General features: G+C 43.9%; 1 protein-coding gene across 2 annotated transcripts in view; it reads right to left on the reverse strand.

Moving 5' to 3' along the window:
- Nucleotides 1-4,217, reverse strand: part of CPEB4 (cytoplasmic polyadenylation element binding protein 4) — a 43,345-nt gene extending 39,128 nt beyond the window's left edge. The window contains exon 1 of one of the 2 annotated variants that reach the window (XM_083798716.1): nucleotides 1,080-4,217. In XM_083798716.1, coding sequence (XP_083654842.1) covers nucleotides 1,080-2,201 — 1,122 coding nt within the window. In that variant the 5' untranslated portion in view covers nucleotides 2,202-4,217. The remainder of the gene's footprint in view (nucleotides 1-1,079) is intronic. The other variant, XM_083798717.1, reaches the window with a different exon arrangement.
- Between the last annotated feature and the right edge of the window lie 12,765 nt (nucleotides 4,218-16,982).

Here is a 16,982-nt window from a genome sequence, read left to right on the forward strand (position 1 = left end):
GGTTACTAAGGAGAACCGAACCCTTCCTATGTCTGAATCCACCGTGCCATTATTACATATATTTATATTTCTCTAGGGTGGTTGATAACATGAGACATATTGCACAGTTCTTATCTACTGATCTCTCAAATTATTTTAAAGTGGGTCACCCTGCTTCTTACACCATGGCTAGAAATACTGCAGTCGTTTTGAAATTTTCACTTTTGCCCTCATTTGAAGTCAAAGAATTCTTGGGCTTATGAATCCACGTTAAAGGACTTCACAAAAGGCATACACACACACACAAAAAAACCAAGTTTTAACTAATGGTCAGGTGAAGAGTTTTGATTTTTACTGCAAGTGAGGTTCAGCAGTATACAGTTCTTTTCAGATTCCTAAAAAGTTAGCCTAGAAGGAGAGAGTGAAATGTCAGACAAGCTATCTCCTATCAGGATGAGGCCATATGAAAACACAGGAGACCACCATCTGACATTCGTCCAGATCTATTTTTGGTTGTGATTTAATGGCCTGTACCCAGAATTTGCTGCCATCGCTAAGGAAAGCAAAATGTTTTGATTACCACCACATAAAAAAATCAGTTTCCAAAAAATGCTACAAAAATTCTGTTGCACTACAAGTCCATATGGTACTGTAAAGCAAAATACAATCGCTTAATACTTTTCTCAGATGTGGTATGTTTTCAAATACTTCAGAAGGCCTCAGATCTCTCACACTTCATCAGGCAGCACTTTTTTCCTTATTCCTTTTTGTAGATGTACTTGCTACTTGCAACTACATTTGTTCTTTGGTTATTTCTTCGTGTGTATAAATATTAAGCCGAAGGAAACTGGCTAATTATAGACGCCTGGTGGGATATAGACATTTATATGACCACTACTATTAAAAAAACAAGAAACACATGATTCACAGCTCCGAGTGTAATTACTGTGACATTTCAAGTTAGCCGTGTGGCTTTTTTTAGTTGCAAACACAGAAGTCATACAATCACACCGGGCTTTCAAATCCCCATCCCACCCCCTCTATGGTATTTTAATGCACTCATGTTACTTTTATTACGGATGTTAACAGAGAATACTCACCTGAAAAGGAAAAATGTTGTCAGCTCTATTCAGGCTGTCTTCCATCCATGATTTCGGAGCAAAGGTCGAGCTGGGTCGAGCATATTTCTGCAACTGGATATGGTTACTTGCAAAATTCTTCTTTAAGGGCGAGATGGAGTTCAGGGGCGTTATCCCTCCGTTCAGTCCCCGGCGGTGGTCTCGACCCTGGGACCCACCCCACCCACCATATCCACCGCCCCCGGGGCTCCATGAAGATGGTGTCGGCGATGGACTTTGGTAGCTGCTCCATGGAGAAGGCGGCTTGTTTAGATTATTAGCCAAATGAGGCAACTGATTAAAAGCAGCATTTCTATGTGTAAATGGAGGCGGATGAGGGCTTGCAGGAGACCTCCTCTGTTGCTGATGCTGATTGTGATGATGCTGAAAATGGGGGTGATGAGGGTGGTGCTGAGAGAGGGGTCCAATTTGAGGGGAAAAGCTACCACCAAAGCCAGGGCTGACGTGATGTGGAAAATTCTGAAACAGCAGAGCACCATTATTAGCCGAGGCAGTAGGGACCCCTCCCTGGTGAAAAAAACTTGCATCTTCATTGATTATTGTAGAGGAAGAAGGAGCGATAGCTGCAGACCAGTTACTAAAACCAGTCAGAGAAGATGCAGTGGATGTCAAGGGCTGTGTCGAAGTGCCCAGCCCCGAAGCCTCTTGATAATCAAATCCTGTTAACACCGGCGACTCTATTCTTATTTTCTCCTTTCCATTGCCGTTCTCCGAAGAATTATCACCCTGATTTTCTTCAGTTTTAGCTTTCTCAGGTTCAGAGAGCATGCCTGCTTCCTGACTTTGACTAGGGGAAAGCTGCTGTTTTTCTAGGGACTCTTGCTTTTCCTGTTGCTGAGTTTTAGATTTTTCTGACCCCAGAATCTCATCCTGAATATTATGGGCAGCTGGAGCAGGAAAGAGCCAAGCTGACCCAGCACTACTGCCATTGGCAGCTGTGTTATTATTTATAAAAGCAGCAGGGCTGGGGGTTGCATTTTGATGATGGTGTGGAGGCTGCAGATGTGGATGAAATCTGACTGGAAAAGCTGACTTATTTCCAGTGTTGTTTTGCACTAACACTCCAAACCCGTAATCCCCCATTTATTATATTTAGGGTTTGAATCCTCTATGTAAGAACAAGTCGATGTTTAGTGTTTACCTCTTCCTCTTCTGAGGAGAGATTATTAAGTATCCTGTTTCTAGCTAGATATTCCAGTTTCTCCCTCCACGCTATTTATTTCAGATTTGGATATAGACTTTTGTTTTTGCAAAAGATAGATTTCTTCAACTATTTAAATGTGTCAATTGGTGCCCGTTTCCTCCCTTCAGCCAGTAGAAAGGGAAAAATAAATCTTTGGTTCACAAAATAAGAGGTTTCCTTTTTCTAAACGAAACGCACAGCAACGAGAGAAAAAGCTTCTGGGGAATAAGGATAAAGAGATTCTAACTATCCTGTTTTTTTCCTCCTCAGCAGCCTTGACTCGCCCATAAATGAGTTAAGAGGAAAAAAAAATATACAATGACGTCTGGTCCCCCGACCCCTTGGCAGCAAAAAAATAGATTTAAATCTCGAATAATTTAATACATCTCTATAATCTAATATATATTTGTCCTGTTCAAAAAGAGTCTTTGCTGTGGGTAAGAAAAAAATTTACCTCAGGATTTCAGCATTCAGAGGGGTGAAAAAGAGGCGTGAGTTGCAGAGGAGGCTTTTTACCGTGCTGCTGTGTTTAACCTATTATGTGTAGCAATAATATACACTCCGTGTGTGTGCGTGTGCGCGTGTGGTTGTTTAGAAGGGGTAAGATCTTATCTCAGGAAATTAGTATTCTGTGTGTGTTGGGTGGGGAGTGAGTTGTGCAGGAGAAGGGTGGATTCTTGATGCTGCTCCTTTTGGGCTGGGTTTCTGAGCTCGCCAGACTCGCTTCTTATTTATGATCCAATATTTGCGTGTCCTTCACATGAGCCCTGGCTGTCCGCGGAGGAAGATTTTCATCTCAGAAATCAGCATTCAGCGTTCGGGAAAAGGGAAGGGAGGGGACAGCGAGCTGTGCGGGAGGAAGGGGAAGGCGATTTTCTTGCTCTCTCTCTGCAGCTGGGAGGGTGCTCCTGGTGCCGGGCTCGCCTCCTTCCCCCCGGATCCGTGGGTTCCCTCCGGGCAGGCTGGATGTGCGTGGACGTGGTGATTATTTTTTTTTTTTTCCCCCTCAGGGTCTCCGCATCCAGCCGGGCAGGCTGGGCTGGGTGCAGGCAGGCTGGGCTCGCCAGGCCCCGGCTCGCTGTGGGGTGCCCCCCGCGGTGTCCCCCCACCCTCACGAGTGTCCTGCTGTCGGGGTAGGCAGCGGGGGTAGGCTTTTTTTTTTTCTTTGCCTTTTTTTTTTTTTTCTTTTACCTCAGGAGAGGAGCAGCCTCCGGCGAGGAGGGGAAGGTGCAGGCGGCGGGGGGCCGGGCTCCTCTCTCCCCCATGGAAGGTGTTTAAGCGGATCTCCCGCAGGTTTCGGGGCAGGGACTCGGCCGCCGGGTGCCGCGGAGGGGGGAGCCGTGCGGACTAACCGGGGCTCGGGGGCCGGAGGCGGCGGCGGCGGCTCCTCGGAGCAGTCCTTCCCCTGCTGCGCGTCTTCTGGGCTCCAGGCGGGCTTCCTTCCCCCTCATGTAAACCAGCCGGGCGCCGGGCGGGGGGACGCTGCCTCCGGGGGGGGACGGCGACGGCAGAAGGGCAGCGCCACACGCACCCACGGCTCCGGGCGGGCGGGAGGAGCTCCAGCAGCCGGCGAGCCTGGCCGCGACGGGTCCTCGGCTGCCGCTCGCCCCGTCGTGCCGCTTATTATGATTTTTCCTTTAACCCCCTCTACCTCCCCTTTTCTCCTTCCCTTCCCCTCCCTCCCCCCCCCCAGCCGCTTCCTGCCTCGGTGCCGCAGCCGGTGCCTCCCTCCTCCTTTCTCCTCCTCCTCCTTCTCCTGCTGCTGCTGCTGCCGCCGCCGCTCCCCGCCCGGCCGCCGCCGAGCCCGGTCTCCTCAGGAGCGAGCCGCCGCACGAAATGACAACCAGCTGGAGGAGGCACCGCGCCACTTCCGCTCCGCCGCCGGGCGCGCCCCCGCCCCGCCCCCGGCCCCGCCTCCCCGCCCCAACCCCGGCCGCCCCGCCCCGCCCCGCCGGCTTCGCGGCGCCATTTTGGGTAAGGGCGCTCCCCCCCCACACACACACACCTCCGCCCACTCCACGGGACGAGCAGCCATCTTCGGTGTGGGCACGTTGATCCCGTGGGTGGCGGCGCGGCGGCCATCTTGGGCTGAGCGAGGTTCCCGTCCCCGAGCGGCCATCTTTGTGGAGGGCAGGGTGTCCTCCCTGCTGCAGGACTGGCGGCGGAGAGGGCCCGGCCGGGCCGTTCCGATATCTGCTGACGCTGTTTCCTCCTCTGTTATCGTGTCTAATATCTAAGCATTAAATTACATCCGAAATGTAGCCTGTTTTTTACAATTAAGATATGAGTCCCCTCAACTGGCCCTTGCCCTCTCCAGACTGCCCTGCCCTAGGCTGCAGCCTCCAAGCTGTCTCCCAGGTGGAAGGGAAAGTCAGTAAAATAATGTAACAGCATTCAGAGAGCTGCTGACCTGGAGAAAGTACCACAGAACCTGACTTCTACTTGTTATTTTAGTTTTTGAAACATGGAAATGGGATACGAAGACAAAGTTACGTTAAAAATACGTTAAAAAAAAAAAATCTGAGATGGTCATTCTAAAAGTCTGTTTTCAAACTCTATCTCACATATTGTAAAGGATTTCCCAAGAAAGTTGCATTTTAAAATAGGCAAAAAACTAATTAGTAAAAGATATGTACAGAAGCAAATAAATATGCAATAAATTGGAGTTATCACTGAACAAGCGTATATCGAATGTAGATAGATAGCTTTTAAATCTTCACTATTCTCACTGAAGGCAAGTGCCTTACAGACCGACAACAACACCGTGCCAGAAGGAAGCCAAAGGAAGACATGTCAGTGTAAGGCAGGCGAGAAGGCATGGCATGGGGCCTACAGAGAAGCCCCTTTGTCACACTCCTCAACACTGGGCTGAGTATGATATACTTTAAGAGGTTCTGGACTGAAAGTCAATGTGTATTCATAGAATCACAGAATCATTTAGGCTGGAAAAGACCTTCAAATCATCATGTCCACCCATCAACCTGACCTATCGAGTCCCATCACAAAACCACATCCCTGAGTGCCATGGCCACACATCTCTTAAATACCCCCAGGGATGAGGACCGTACTACTTCCCTAGGCCACCTTTTCCAGTGCTTGAAAAACATTACAGCAAGCTGTGCAGTCTGAAATATCAATTTGGCATGTATTTTATACAGCTATGGTATTTACTAAATATTCAATGATTATTACTTCACCTTGCTTAGCAAATCTGTATAAAACCAATGGTCTTGATTGTTTCTGCCTGCCAAGAATACATAGTGAAATTCCAGTTTTCAACTGCGGTTACCATAGGGATAACACCATCCATTGCACATCTGATTGGCTTCTATGGGCACAATCGTAGGTCCAAAACTGACATGCACTTGTTTTCTTTAAAATTAATTCTTGCACAGGAATGGCGATTATTCAAGCGCAGCCATCAAAACTTTTGTCTACTACATATCAGTTCTGTAAAATAGTTCATTTCTAGAGATGGGTGCCCTTTTCGCACATCTACAAATTAAAATAGCTAAATGTAGAGATACCATTAGAAGAATCAACATAGAATAGAAACAGTCCTGAAATTTTTTCATTTAGTAGTGGGATGCTCACTACTACTTTCTCCAAGACTCCTTCCAACTTGCTCAGTCACCTGCTCGTGAGTTTGGATGATACAGACATTTTTACCAAACCCAGTACATCTCAAGCATTTTATTAAATGCTAAATTTTTTCTTTGCCTTTTTATACCTTGTTTCCACATGTGAAAATGGACTTTACATATCATGAAAATATCATTGTTTGTTGACTTGTAATTACTGGGTTATAACTTCCCCTTTTGTTTACTGTTTGCAACCTACGTGAGCCCATCTAATAATAAGTACTAGTTTCTTCTGTACTTTTCTAGTCATACTGTTATTATTATCATCATCATCAGGTTGAGACTTAACAAGCACTTCTGTCAAGAAGCTATGAACCTGGCTCCAGCAGTATATTGCTATTACATGAGTAGTTTGGGAAAGACTGAGTGGATGGCCTTAATTTCAGGCACACCCTTGCAATGCATTAGGGTAGATGCAGATCGGTTGGAGAGATAGGAGCAGAACTTCCAAAATCTGACTTTAATCACTTTGCTTGATAAACACGGTTTGCTGAAAACATGGGAGGTTTCTTAACAGCTGACATTTTGATGGTATCAGCTGCCAGCAGGATGTGTCATTTTATTCAACCTCTTTGACGAAAAAATGCCAACAAAATGAACAATATAAAGGGATTGCAGTCACCACATTTAGTTGCAAAGAATAAATCACTAAAGAAAATGAGTAGTGTCTATAAATAACTGCATTTAACAACCTGTGAGAAAGTTGCCACTTTGATGAATTGATGATGTAATGAGAGTCTCAAATAATGCGTCTGAGCTTTTTTTGGAATGCATGAAAACCAAAAGGTCTTTTTTGAATTGCCACATAAGTTTTGCAGAAGCTAATCATCAAGTCAGCTACATGATTAGCTTACAAAATTGTCAAACATTTTTAGATTCTTTATTATTAATAGCATCAGAATTTCATTTGCCACCTTCTTTTAGAGGGGAGTCTTTCACAGCTGCCTAACTGCAAAACCGATCTAGTTTCCATGGAGTAATGGAGATATTATTATTGTTGTTTTTTGTTATAGACATGCTAAAATAGTGGCAAGCATTCCTAAAAACTTCCTTCTTGCTGTACTTCAATATATAGCTAAAAGCGTAAGCTGTTGTTTATGGTTTTTTGTGTTTTTTTTTTTTTTAAATCACAAACCACACACTCAAATTTTGCAGTCAGATGGATGCTTTTTCATGTAGTAGGTGACATACTGATTTTCCTGTAGCTTATCATAGAATCTTTTAGGTTAGAAAAGGCCTTCAACATCATCAAGTCCAACCATCAACCTGACCTACCGAGTCCCATCACTAAACTCCACCACTTCCCTGGGCAGCCTGTTCCAATGCTTGACCACCTTCTTCATGAAGAAATTGTTCCTAAAATCCAATCTAAACCCCCTCTAGCATATCTTGGAACCATTTCCTTGTATTCTATCACTTGCTACCTAAGAAAAGAGACTGACGCTCTCCACACTAAAACCTCCTTTCAGGGAGCTGCGAGAGCAGTGAAGTCTCCTCTCTACCTCTTCTTCTCCAGAGTAAAGAGCTTCGTTGCTCTCCTCTGCCTAACTTCTGGGTGAAATTTTAAACATAAGACCCATAATTAAAAAATAAAAAACAAAATTCTTGGCCATCTAACTAATGTGAATCAAAAAAAAAAATTAATTTTAAATTTTCCTTTACCTCTACAATAAAAATGTTCTCAATAGAAAGGAAGGGGTAAAGTTTTTCTAGCAGCCATTGCTCATGTACAACTAAAATTCAGTATCCAGATTTACTGCTACATCTACCAAGTAGACCCCTGCAGTTTGGCTGTCGTGTATCATACACTTTTCACCTCAAAGGGTTTTCAAACTGACTTCCCTTTGAAGTACTTTTAGTCATTATGGTAACTCACACTAATCTCAAACAACACGTAATGGATTCATTTCTGGAAGCAACGCAACTCTTCCAGTGACCTTACAGCAGAGGATTCCCAGGCCACTGTGGCATCATCAGGCATTTGTGGCTGATGATTGCTATAGGGGCACCACGCAAGCTCCCCCCACAACCAATCTCCAGGATCCCAAAGCCCTTGGGAGACTACCTTACAAGTGGGAACATACAGGTCTCTGCCAAGGATTATATTTCTTTGCCCACTTTTATTCTGATATTAACACATCACCTGATAAACATTCAATTGGGATTTAGGTCTCAGCAAAAACTGAGGATGGCAGAACTGGTGTAGAAAAATCTATTTGTTCACTTTTACTCAGAAACAATAATGGTATCTATCGTTTGTCTGGATCTAATGTAGTGCCCATTTGAATTTTCAGCGTTATACACTTAATAAAACACAGCAAAGGGTAAATATCTTCAGTGCGCAACAGAAAAACTTTGTCAGCTGGGCCACACAGCCTTGGAAAAATCATATGACCCGTAACAAGTGGAATCATTAACGATAATTTCATAGAATTAGCTCAAAGATAAACTAAACCTGAAAGAGAGGCTTCCCCAACAAGAATGCTCGCCGTGGGAGACTCCGGGAGAGCAGATGTGCGGTGTGTGATACACCCCAGTGTTAGCAAATCAGGGCTCTATTGAGCTAAGAGAAATGAGTTGCAGAGCTTAGAAGGAACTCCTTATGGAAAACGCCTTGCCAGCAAAGCTCTTTTTTTTTTTAAAATCAAAGGAGTGTCAACTCTCATGCATCTGCTGATTGCAGCTGTCATGGTGTCATCTGGAAAGAAAGGTGAACCCGCAGTGACTCAACATGTGAACTTCAGGCGTTCGCACTGCACACACTGCCCATTACAGAAACATCAGGCTGAGGCACCTATTTAACACTGCTGATGAGGAAACAGAACTCAAGTCTCAGTGCCGTAAATTTAATTTAAAGTCATCTTCTACATTAAAAAAGGAGCAGAAAGAGAAAGAAAGAAAGAATCCCTTTTCTAGAAACAGAATTATCAGCTGGATCTTGTGCAGCAAAAGCTGTAGCAAGGCCTGATGTTTTCTTGAATGCCAGAAGCCCTCTCAGGATGTCCAGATCTCCAGTTCTGTATTAATATACATTGGTCTGTCTTGTCCATACAACACTACATCACAAGGACACAATTTACTAAATTAAATCAAAAGTCAAAATTAACACTACACTTACAGAATAAAGACTTTAGGGTAAGTGCACTGTGCTGTAATAAAATGTAGAGGAATCATTTATGGTATTATTAGTCACGCAGGTGTTCCTCCACATTACCTTAGATCTAATGTATCACACAAGACACAGAACTTGCTCGTGTTCAATGGTAATAAAGATAACCAACAGACCCAAAAAGCTGCATCAACATTTTATCCTCAACAATCGCTCCAGAAAGGCTGAGCTAAAAACTCCAAGCAGGCTGTCAGTAGCTAATATTAGCCTGCACATAAAAAAATTTTTTTTTTCAGGGCAATTTTCAAAGACTGAGGAAAGTGTTCTCTAGGCCTCAGAGAAAATCCAACTGCTCATTTTTGTGCTGATGCAGCTGCAACTGCTGTTTGCTAGATCATATCTCAGCTTGGTCACTGCGATATCAAAGTATGATTTTATAAACCCAGTAAACCATTTAAGTCTTGTGTAAAACACATTATACATGCTAATAGCTTCATTTGGCTAAGCTGGCTTTGTCATATTTCTGCATCTGGATGAAGGTACCACGTATACTACTGATATACCCTCATATGTTAAGCAACCCCTTAATGGCATACATTGCCTTGGAGTCTTTATTCTTTATGAAGAAAATCCTTATCACTGCCCAGAGAACTATTCTGTGTGGTAATTATGTAATATTAATGAACAATATTATGTACAACTGTACTTTCCAGCCCTATTCTTTGTATGGAATGTACTTTAGAATGACCTGACTCTGCAAACATGCCTCTAGCCTCCACGACTCATGTAAAATACAATAAATACATAAATAATTTAAAAGAGGAAATAGTGTTGTGACAGCAGTGGTGTTCTTATTGCTGTACTTCAGCATCTGGTGATGTGGCCTTTGAAAATTCTTTTTTTTTTTCACTTGAGAACACTACTCCCTTAAGCTGGACAAAAAGTTTGCTACAGAAAGAGAGGTTTAAAATGCATATCTGAAAGCTAATTGTCCTTCTGAAATTCTAGGAGGAAAAAAGGAGACAAGGAGGGTATCTGTCTGCCCACCATGGGCTTTTGCAGAGCACTTTGATATCATGGAGCTAAAATGGGATTTGTGAAGCTGAAAGTTCCTAAATGTTAATCACAACTGCATCCCGGCATTGAGCCCAGGGGGAAGCAAGAGGCAGGCACCTCTCTGGTGCCTGGTCTGCATGCCGAGGGCTGCCCCAAGCCCCTTTCAAGACCGGCTGGTGTGACACAACCACCTCCGACCCACAGGCAGGGCCCCGGGCACAGCCGGGGTGCCCTCTCCCAAATTTACGGGAGCAGGAGAGGTGTCTGGTGGCAGGAGCAGAGCAGTAGCTTTACTGGGAAAGGAGCTGCTTATATGAAGGAGACTTAGCTTCTAATCTCTTTGTTGTTTTTCTTTTTTCTTTTTTCACTTCTAAAATAAAATAACTGGCTACTTAATTCCTATTAATAAAGGAGGAATGCATTAGGGTAGTTGCAAGGGCCAATTAGTCAGGGCTTACAAAGTGCACTGGTGCTGAGTATAATTTTTACAGCAACTCTGTGACACCTTCATTTCTCAAAATAAGATTTCATAGCCTATTCATTTACAAAGTGGGCTAGTGCCTTTGGGTATTTGGGAAGGGCAAAAAGACAAATTGAAAAGCACCAAATCATTTAATTTCAAAGTGCATTAAGCACACACTTTCCAATTTTCTGACTAAAATGTTCATCAGCTTTTTCCAAAGAGGTTTGTATTCAGGGCACAGAAATAGTTTGTGGATTTCTGATTCCTGAAATACTTAACAATGCTATTCAGGGAAAAAAGAAAAAAAAAAGCGTCTTTTTGTCCTAAAAAGCACAGATTCACGTGTGAAGTGGTAATGATTGCAAGTGACAGCTTAAGGATAAAAATAGCACTAATAATACAAATGGTAACTAATCAAACACTTTCAAGAACAGAATTTTCCCCCACTTCTGAAAAGTGGGGGCTATTGTAATAAAAAGAGTAAGGAAAACAATTTTAAGAGTCCAACCCGGAGTGACCCAAATGCAAGGGGTCTCTTTTCCCCCCTGGAGCCACCGCACACCGTAAGGCAGCCCCGCAGGACCCAGCCCGGCCGCCCAGCTCTCTGTGCAGTGCTGCTGGCTGAAATCTGGAGTCTCCAGGCTGCAGCTCCATTATTACAAAGGAGAGCAGTGGTAATCTGCTCCATTTTAGGCAAATTAAGTGCAGCTCTTCGGCTCCTGGCACATTCCCAGTACAGCTCTGAGATGAGCATAATTCCACAAAATCCATAAAATTCAGAGTTTAAGGCCGCTACTGTCCCTCCTTCCCCTCGCAGATGGAGTCCTCTGCTGGGGTACTTCACAGGGGAGAGACGGATTCTGCATGTATCTAATGAATGCTGGTGCTATGTGCGAGGGCGATGAGTTAAGAGGAGAGTTTCAGTCTCACCTTTGAGTTCTCTATCTTATGGGTTTCATGTTATATTCTCCTGGCAAGGGAGGGGGGACGTTGCATATGCAGTGTTCCCCTCCTTCTGCCTTGCAGGGGAAAGAGGGTGTGTTTCCACCGACAGCAGAATGAACTCATGCTTTCCAGTCTTTCCCCATGTTAGGAAATAGGTCCTGTCTCATTACTGGTGACAGCACATATTGGTAGGTCATAGAGCAAAGGGAGAGCCTTGCGTAGAACAGCTGGGGCCCAGAGCCAGAAATCTCATTAAAGTAAGCTGCTGCTATTTCCAGCCTGTAATAGAGCTTTGGAGCTTGATTATATTCAGTGAAAGCAGGTCATTACAAACACAGAGCTTTTTGCATATTATCTAAATTGAAATAATAATATGTTCTCCCCTTTCATGTGCTATATTGATAAATCCCAACTTATGAATGAAACATGTTGATTAGTTAGTTAAAAATAATTAGATCCATATTATGCCTTCAAGTTTAAGGCTTGATTAGTGCAAACAAATAACTTTTCTTGATAATAAGTCATTTACAGATTATTCTTTTAAATGGAGCACCCAGGCATAAAAATAATCTGCAGCAATAAATTGTGTTATTTATTCTCTCTTTCTTTGCACTTTGACTTGAAATATCACAGCACTTTCAGAACCTGATAGACAGAATATCTATATGCAGATTCTGATCTCAACAGCAGCTACCACCATGAAGCTCTGGTGTTATTTGATTGAGACAGCGGTGTAGCAGATAAAAATGTGACCCATAAGTGTTCTTTGATTCAATCTTTCTAGCCGTGTAGTCCCAAAAGAACAACAGATATTGCTTACAGTGACTGAGGATATTGCTCTGCTTAGCTTCTTGTTATTTAACTTGCATTTAAATACTCTGATATTTACATCAGATCTGAGCTAATGAGTGGTTGGTGGAGGTTTCAGCACTAAGTAACATTTTCAGTTCTTTGGAAGGAAAACAAAACCCGGCAGGAACATTATTTTTCTAGTCATCAGTTCACTGAGGCCAAGAGGATTTAGCAATGTCCATAAAGCTTAAGTGCTGTCCTGAATAAGAACATTTTTCTGAACCAGAGCTTAGGGCAGCCGTAGGGACAAAGTCTTTTTCTCAGCTCCCCAAGACTTCTTCTGACACCGGCAAAAGGTGGGCCCGTAAACACGTACGGGAGACATCCAGTAAAAAAAGGCTATACGTTGATAGGATTATGGCATACGTACTATCATAAAGTTAGATAACATCCTGGTAAAAAGCCCTGACTGCGTTGATACTGCTGTCTCTGCTGTTGCTTCCACCTACGGAGCCTGCCTGGTGGAAAGTTATGGCTCTCAATTATCACTGTGAAAATCCAGCCCTATTTTGGGAGCGCTTATAACTTCCAGCAGTCATCCACAGTGTGGGAGTTTGACGGGGTTCTGAGAGAATATCAGCCCGTGTATTTAGCTGCTGGAGCATGACGATTCTGCAGGAGGCAAATAATACAATTTTGTAAAGCATTTTTATAGAATGCTTTCCATATGGTTGACAGGAAAACTTGCAAAGGCTGGGAAAAGAACCAGCCCCGTGCTCCATTCACCCTCTTTCCAGATTGCCAGCAAGGGACCTAATTCAAGAGCTGTGGTTGGTGTGGACACTTGTCCGCTTGGACGTGGTGAGACCACCAGCTTACCACAGACACACAGTCACCAGATAGCCAGTATCGAGAAATTACATCTCTACTGTTCTCCGAAAGACCTGGAGTGACTTGTTGGTTAAAAACCCTTCAATCCTTCCCAATCCTCTCAGAGGGCACTTGCAGAGAAATGGTAATGGTTTACAGTCTCAGAGTGCTTTTAAAGCACTCAATGTCAGGAAAAAAATGGCATTAACCCACCCTCCTCCCCATACTTCAGACCTGATTCTGAATGCTAATCGGGAGTAATTTCACTGAAGTGAAGGGCGTTATGCAAGTATAAGCCCTGTGTAAAAGTGGAATCAGATCCATGCATCATACATTTAAGGCTCCTGGCAAAATATGCTCTATTTACTTGAGGAAATTAAAGCATTTCAAAGAGTCTGGATGATTTAAGAGCTATGTTCTTACTTCCTAGAAATTAGAATAGTACATCAGGTAATCAATAAATGTATAAAACTGCCTGAAATACAAGCAGTACAGAGGTCAAGAATGGAAAAACTGCAGCTGAAATCACTTTACATGATATACTGGAAAAGCAACATTATTTTACCAACAGCACTTAGAAGCCATCGCAAAAGGCAAGAAATTGATTTAATGGTATAGCAAACAACATTTGTTTCATACACCCAATTTTTTACTACTCCCTTCACAAATAAAAGCAAACACCAAATGATACTGTTCAGTTAATCACTTTGGCTCCGACCTCCCTTGAACTCCAAAAAATTCAGGGAAGGATGCACCCACGTTGGGCTCATCTGCATCCGAAACACAGCACTGCATTCAAACCACGTTATCAGATTTTTTTTCCCTTCCAATTACAAGCAGCAGGCACCGTGGGGTATATCTCCTCGACGGTCTGTAATAGAAACTCCTCAGCTACGTGCAAAGCCTCTCCAGTGTCTTCCACACAAAGAGGCTCCATTGAAACCAAGGCAAGTGGCAATTCTGCGCAATGTGCCCCAGCTCCTGCCGGAGTGCTGCAGGAAAGAAACGGCCTCTTAAGCAGGTGGGAGTCACTCAGCCTCTACCTTCAACTCTAAAAGAGCTGCTTGACAAGCCTTGCTTTCAGCTGAGGGCTGACGGCAAGCAAGACATTCAAGAAGGAAATACCCAGGGCTCTGGAAGTATAAGTCAGCTGCACATAGTCTCCTGACTTCTAATAGCTCACCGATCACTGTGTCAGCTCCTGGGCTACTGCAGGAGCATAGCGAGGCTGCTAGAAAGAGGAACAAACATGCCTCTCTGCTGCTCCTTCCCCCTGCGTTGCAATACAGCCAGGGCTTGTGATGTTTGGCCAAAGAATGGGGAAACCTAGGAGTGACTTTGGACAATACATGCTGGTGATCATGAGTCACCAGCTAATGTTAAAGACAGATCTAAGGTCAGATGTGGCGTGGATAACAGTGACTTAAGTGGAGTTTCAGTGGAGTTTCCATTTGCTTATTCCTGACCTGAATTTTGCTTCGTGTATACTCCTAATGGCATTAAAAGGATTTTTTTGTGAATGTACAGTGAGGGGAATAGATCCCTACAGTGTCAGCCTCAGTTCTGAATGGGTTGGCTTTTTTGGCTTGTCACATCTTTCCAATGTCTAAAGCTCTGCCTTTGTATTGTAATATGGCGTGCCGTAAATATCTGTAATGGAAGGGATTACATCAGCTAACTTAGTGCTGCCAATCTCAATATTAAACTCCGCAGCAGTAAGGAGCCCTGCCCAGAGGACTATGACAAGCATTCAGCTCCATTTGTATTGCAATACAAAGTACAGAATAAAGCCACATCGTTGCTGGCAAGTGATACTACTTGTCAGGTTAAAATGGCACATGGGAAAACAACACCATAGCGCTGAAGTTCCTTCTCGGAATTGAGGGCTGTGGAGTACCTGATACATGCCCTTCCTGAATTTGCTGTAGGTTAGTAATCATTAGGGGGAAAAAATAAATAACTCTCCATCCCCAATAACCATGCAACAGCAGAAAGAAGATTCCTATTTCTACATCCACTGACTCTGCGCAGGTCAGGGCATGCTGGCTGCAACAAGAGAGGGAGATCTGGTGGAATTCTGCATATTTCCATCCCATTTCAGATACACCAAAGGCACTGGCTAAAATGCTTTAAAATGTGTTCAACATTTTCTTGCGGTTTCTGTACACCCAGTCAGCCGCACGTTAACTGCACTGTTCTCACTGCAAATTTGAAGTTTGCTTGAAGTTGTTTGGTGCCAAACAAAATCCCATTCCTATGAGATAAGTCACCATTAGGTTCCAGTGAGTTTGACCAGAACTATGGTCCCAATGGTAGACTCCTCGTCAGGACTTTCTGTTTCAGCCATCACCACGAATATTCTTGGAAGAGGCTGCTCAAAGATTTATGTAGCGAGTGTGAAATAATTAGGCTCAGTGGAACACAAGTTTTGAAGCGTGGGAGGCATGATGCAGCACTTTTTGGAGATTTTCAAGGGAAAGCTGGACTCTGCATGGGGCTTAAAGGTTCTGTAGCTGGAAGGATAAAGAAGTTGGCAAGAGCTTCCTTTATCCACTATGCTTTTTTCTGACTGCTGCAAGCCACGCAGTGATGGCTCCATTTCTTCAGTATTTACTGCATGTGAATTGCAAGCAGCAGACTGAGATCCTCTGAGGAAAGAAGCGACAAAGGCACAAAAAATAGGAATGCTCAAAGATTGCATTGTACGTTGTGCAACTATGGACCCAGATCCCGTGGTCGTGTGCCTTTATCTCAGCGAAGGAGCCGGCCTATTGTTTCTATGTAAAATTGGTTGCCATGGTGGTATCATCCGGGCTTTCACCCCGATGAAAATTGTTTGCATCTGTGACGCAGTAGCGCTGGCAACCCAATGTTTGCATCTCTCTCTAACACAGGACTAATTGTGGAAATGGAACCTGGCTGTTTACCTTTGCACGGTAAGCAGGTTGCTTAAGCACACACACACACAGCGCTTGCTGTGAAAACAGAATGGAAGTGGAAAAGCAGGTGGTTTGAGAGCTTCTGAGGCTTCACGTACCTCAGATGAAATGGAAGCGCTGAAGTAAAGCTCCGTCGCCAGGCTGCCCCTTCCCCAGGCGCGGCACCGGTGTATGGTTTTGATTTTGCGGCACTGGGTGAAATTTCCAGCAAGTAACAGGTCTCATGTTTTCGCACTGATGGGAAGCCCTGCCTGACATCCAGATCTGCTGATAAGAGAGCGTATCTATTCCATTTGCTAATGAGTCTCAATCATTAGGCTCCTTACATCACAGGCGGCTAGCGATCCCATTAGCTAGGTGAATTGCAGCTGCCAGCAGAAGACTCAGAAATATCACTGAAAAATGCAAACGTTAAAAAAGACACTCTTCATATGCATTTATTTTTGGTGGCAATTTAGCTTCTGGTCCAAACTCGCTATGGGTTCAGGTTTATGAGTGTCAAAACCTCATGGAGGTCCTCTGAAACTTCACCTTGCTTCGGGCTTGGAGCTGATGCTGTAGGCCTATGTTCGCATCGGTCCCACGTCCTAAAGGGCCACCTAGGTTTAAAGCTTTATCTCCAGCATAAGTTTTCCTAGAATACTAGACCTAGCACAAGGAATTGATGGGGTTAATGCTCCTCCCTGCATAAGCTGTCAGCACTATACTTTGAACAAAACAGCAGCAGCTTTATGAGCTAGAATAGTGCTTGTTAAATTGAATTAGATCTGGAGCATTAGTATCAGCCTCTTCTCTTTACCTTTATTGGGAAATCCTCATTTCCAGCCTGTGTGATAAGTGGGGGAGGAGGAACTCAAGAGCAGCTC

Source organism: Anser anser, assembly GCF_964211835.1.
Source record: "Anser anser genome assembly, chromosome: 14".
Lineage (NCBI taxonomy): Eukaryota > Metazoa > Chordata > Aves > Anseriformes > Anatidae > Anser > Anser anser.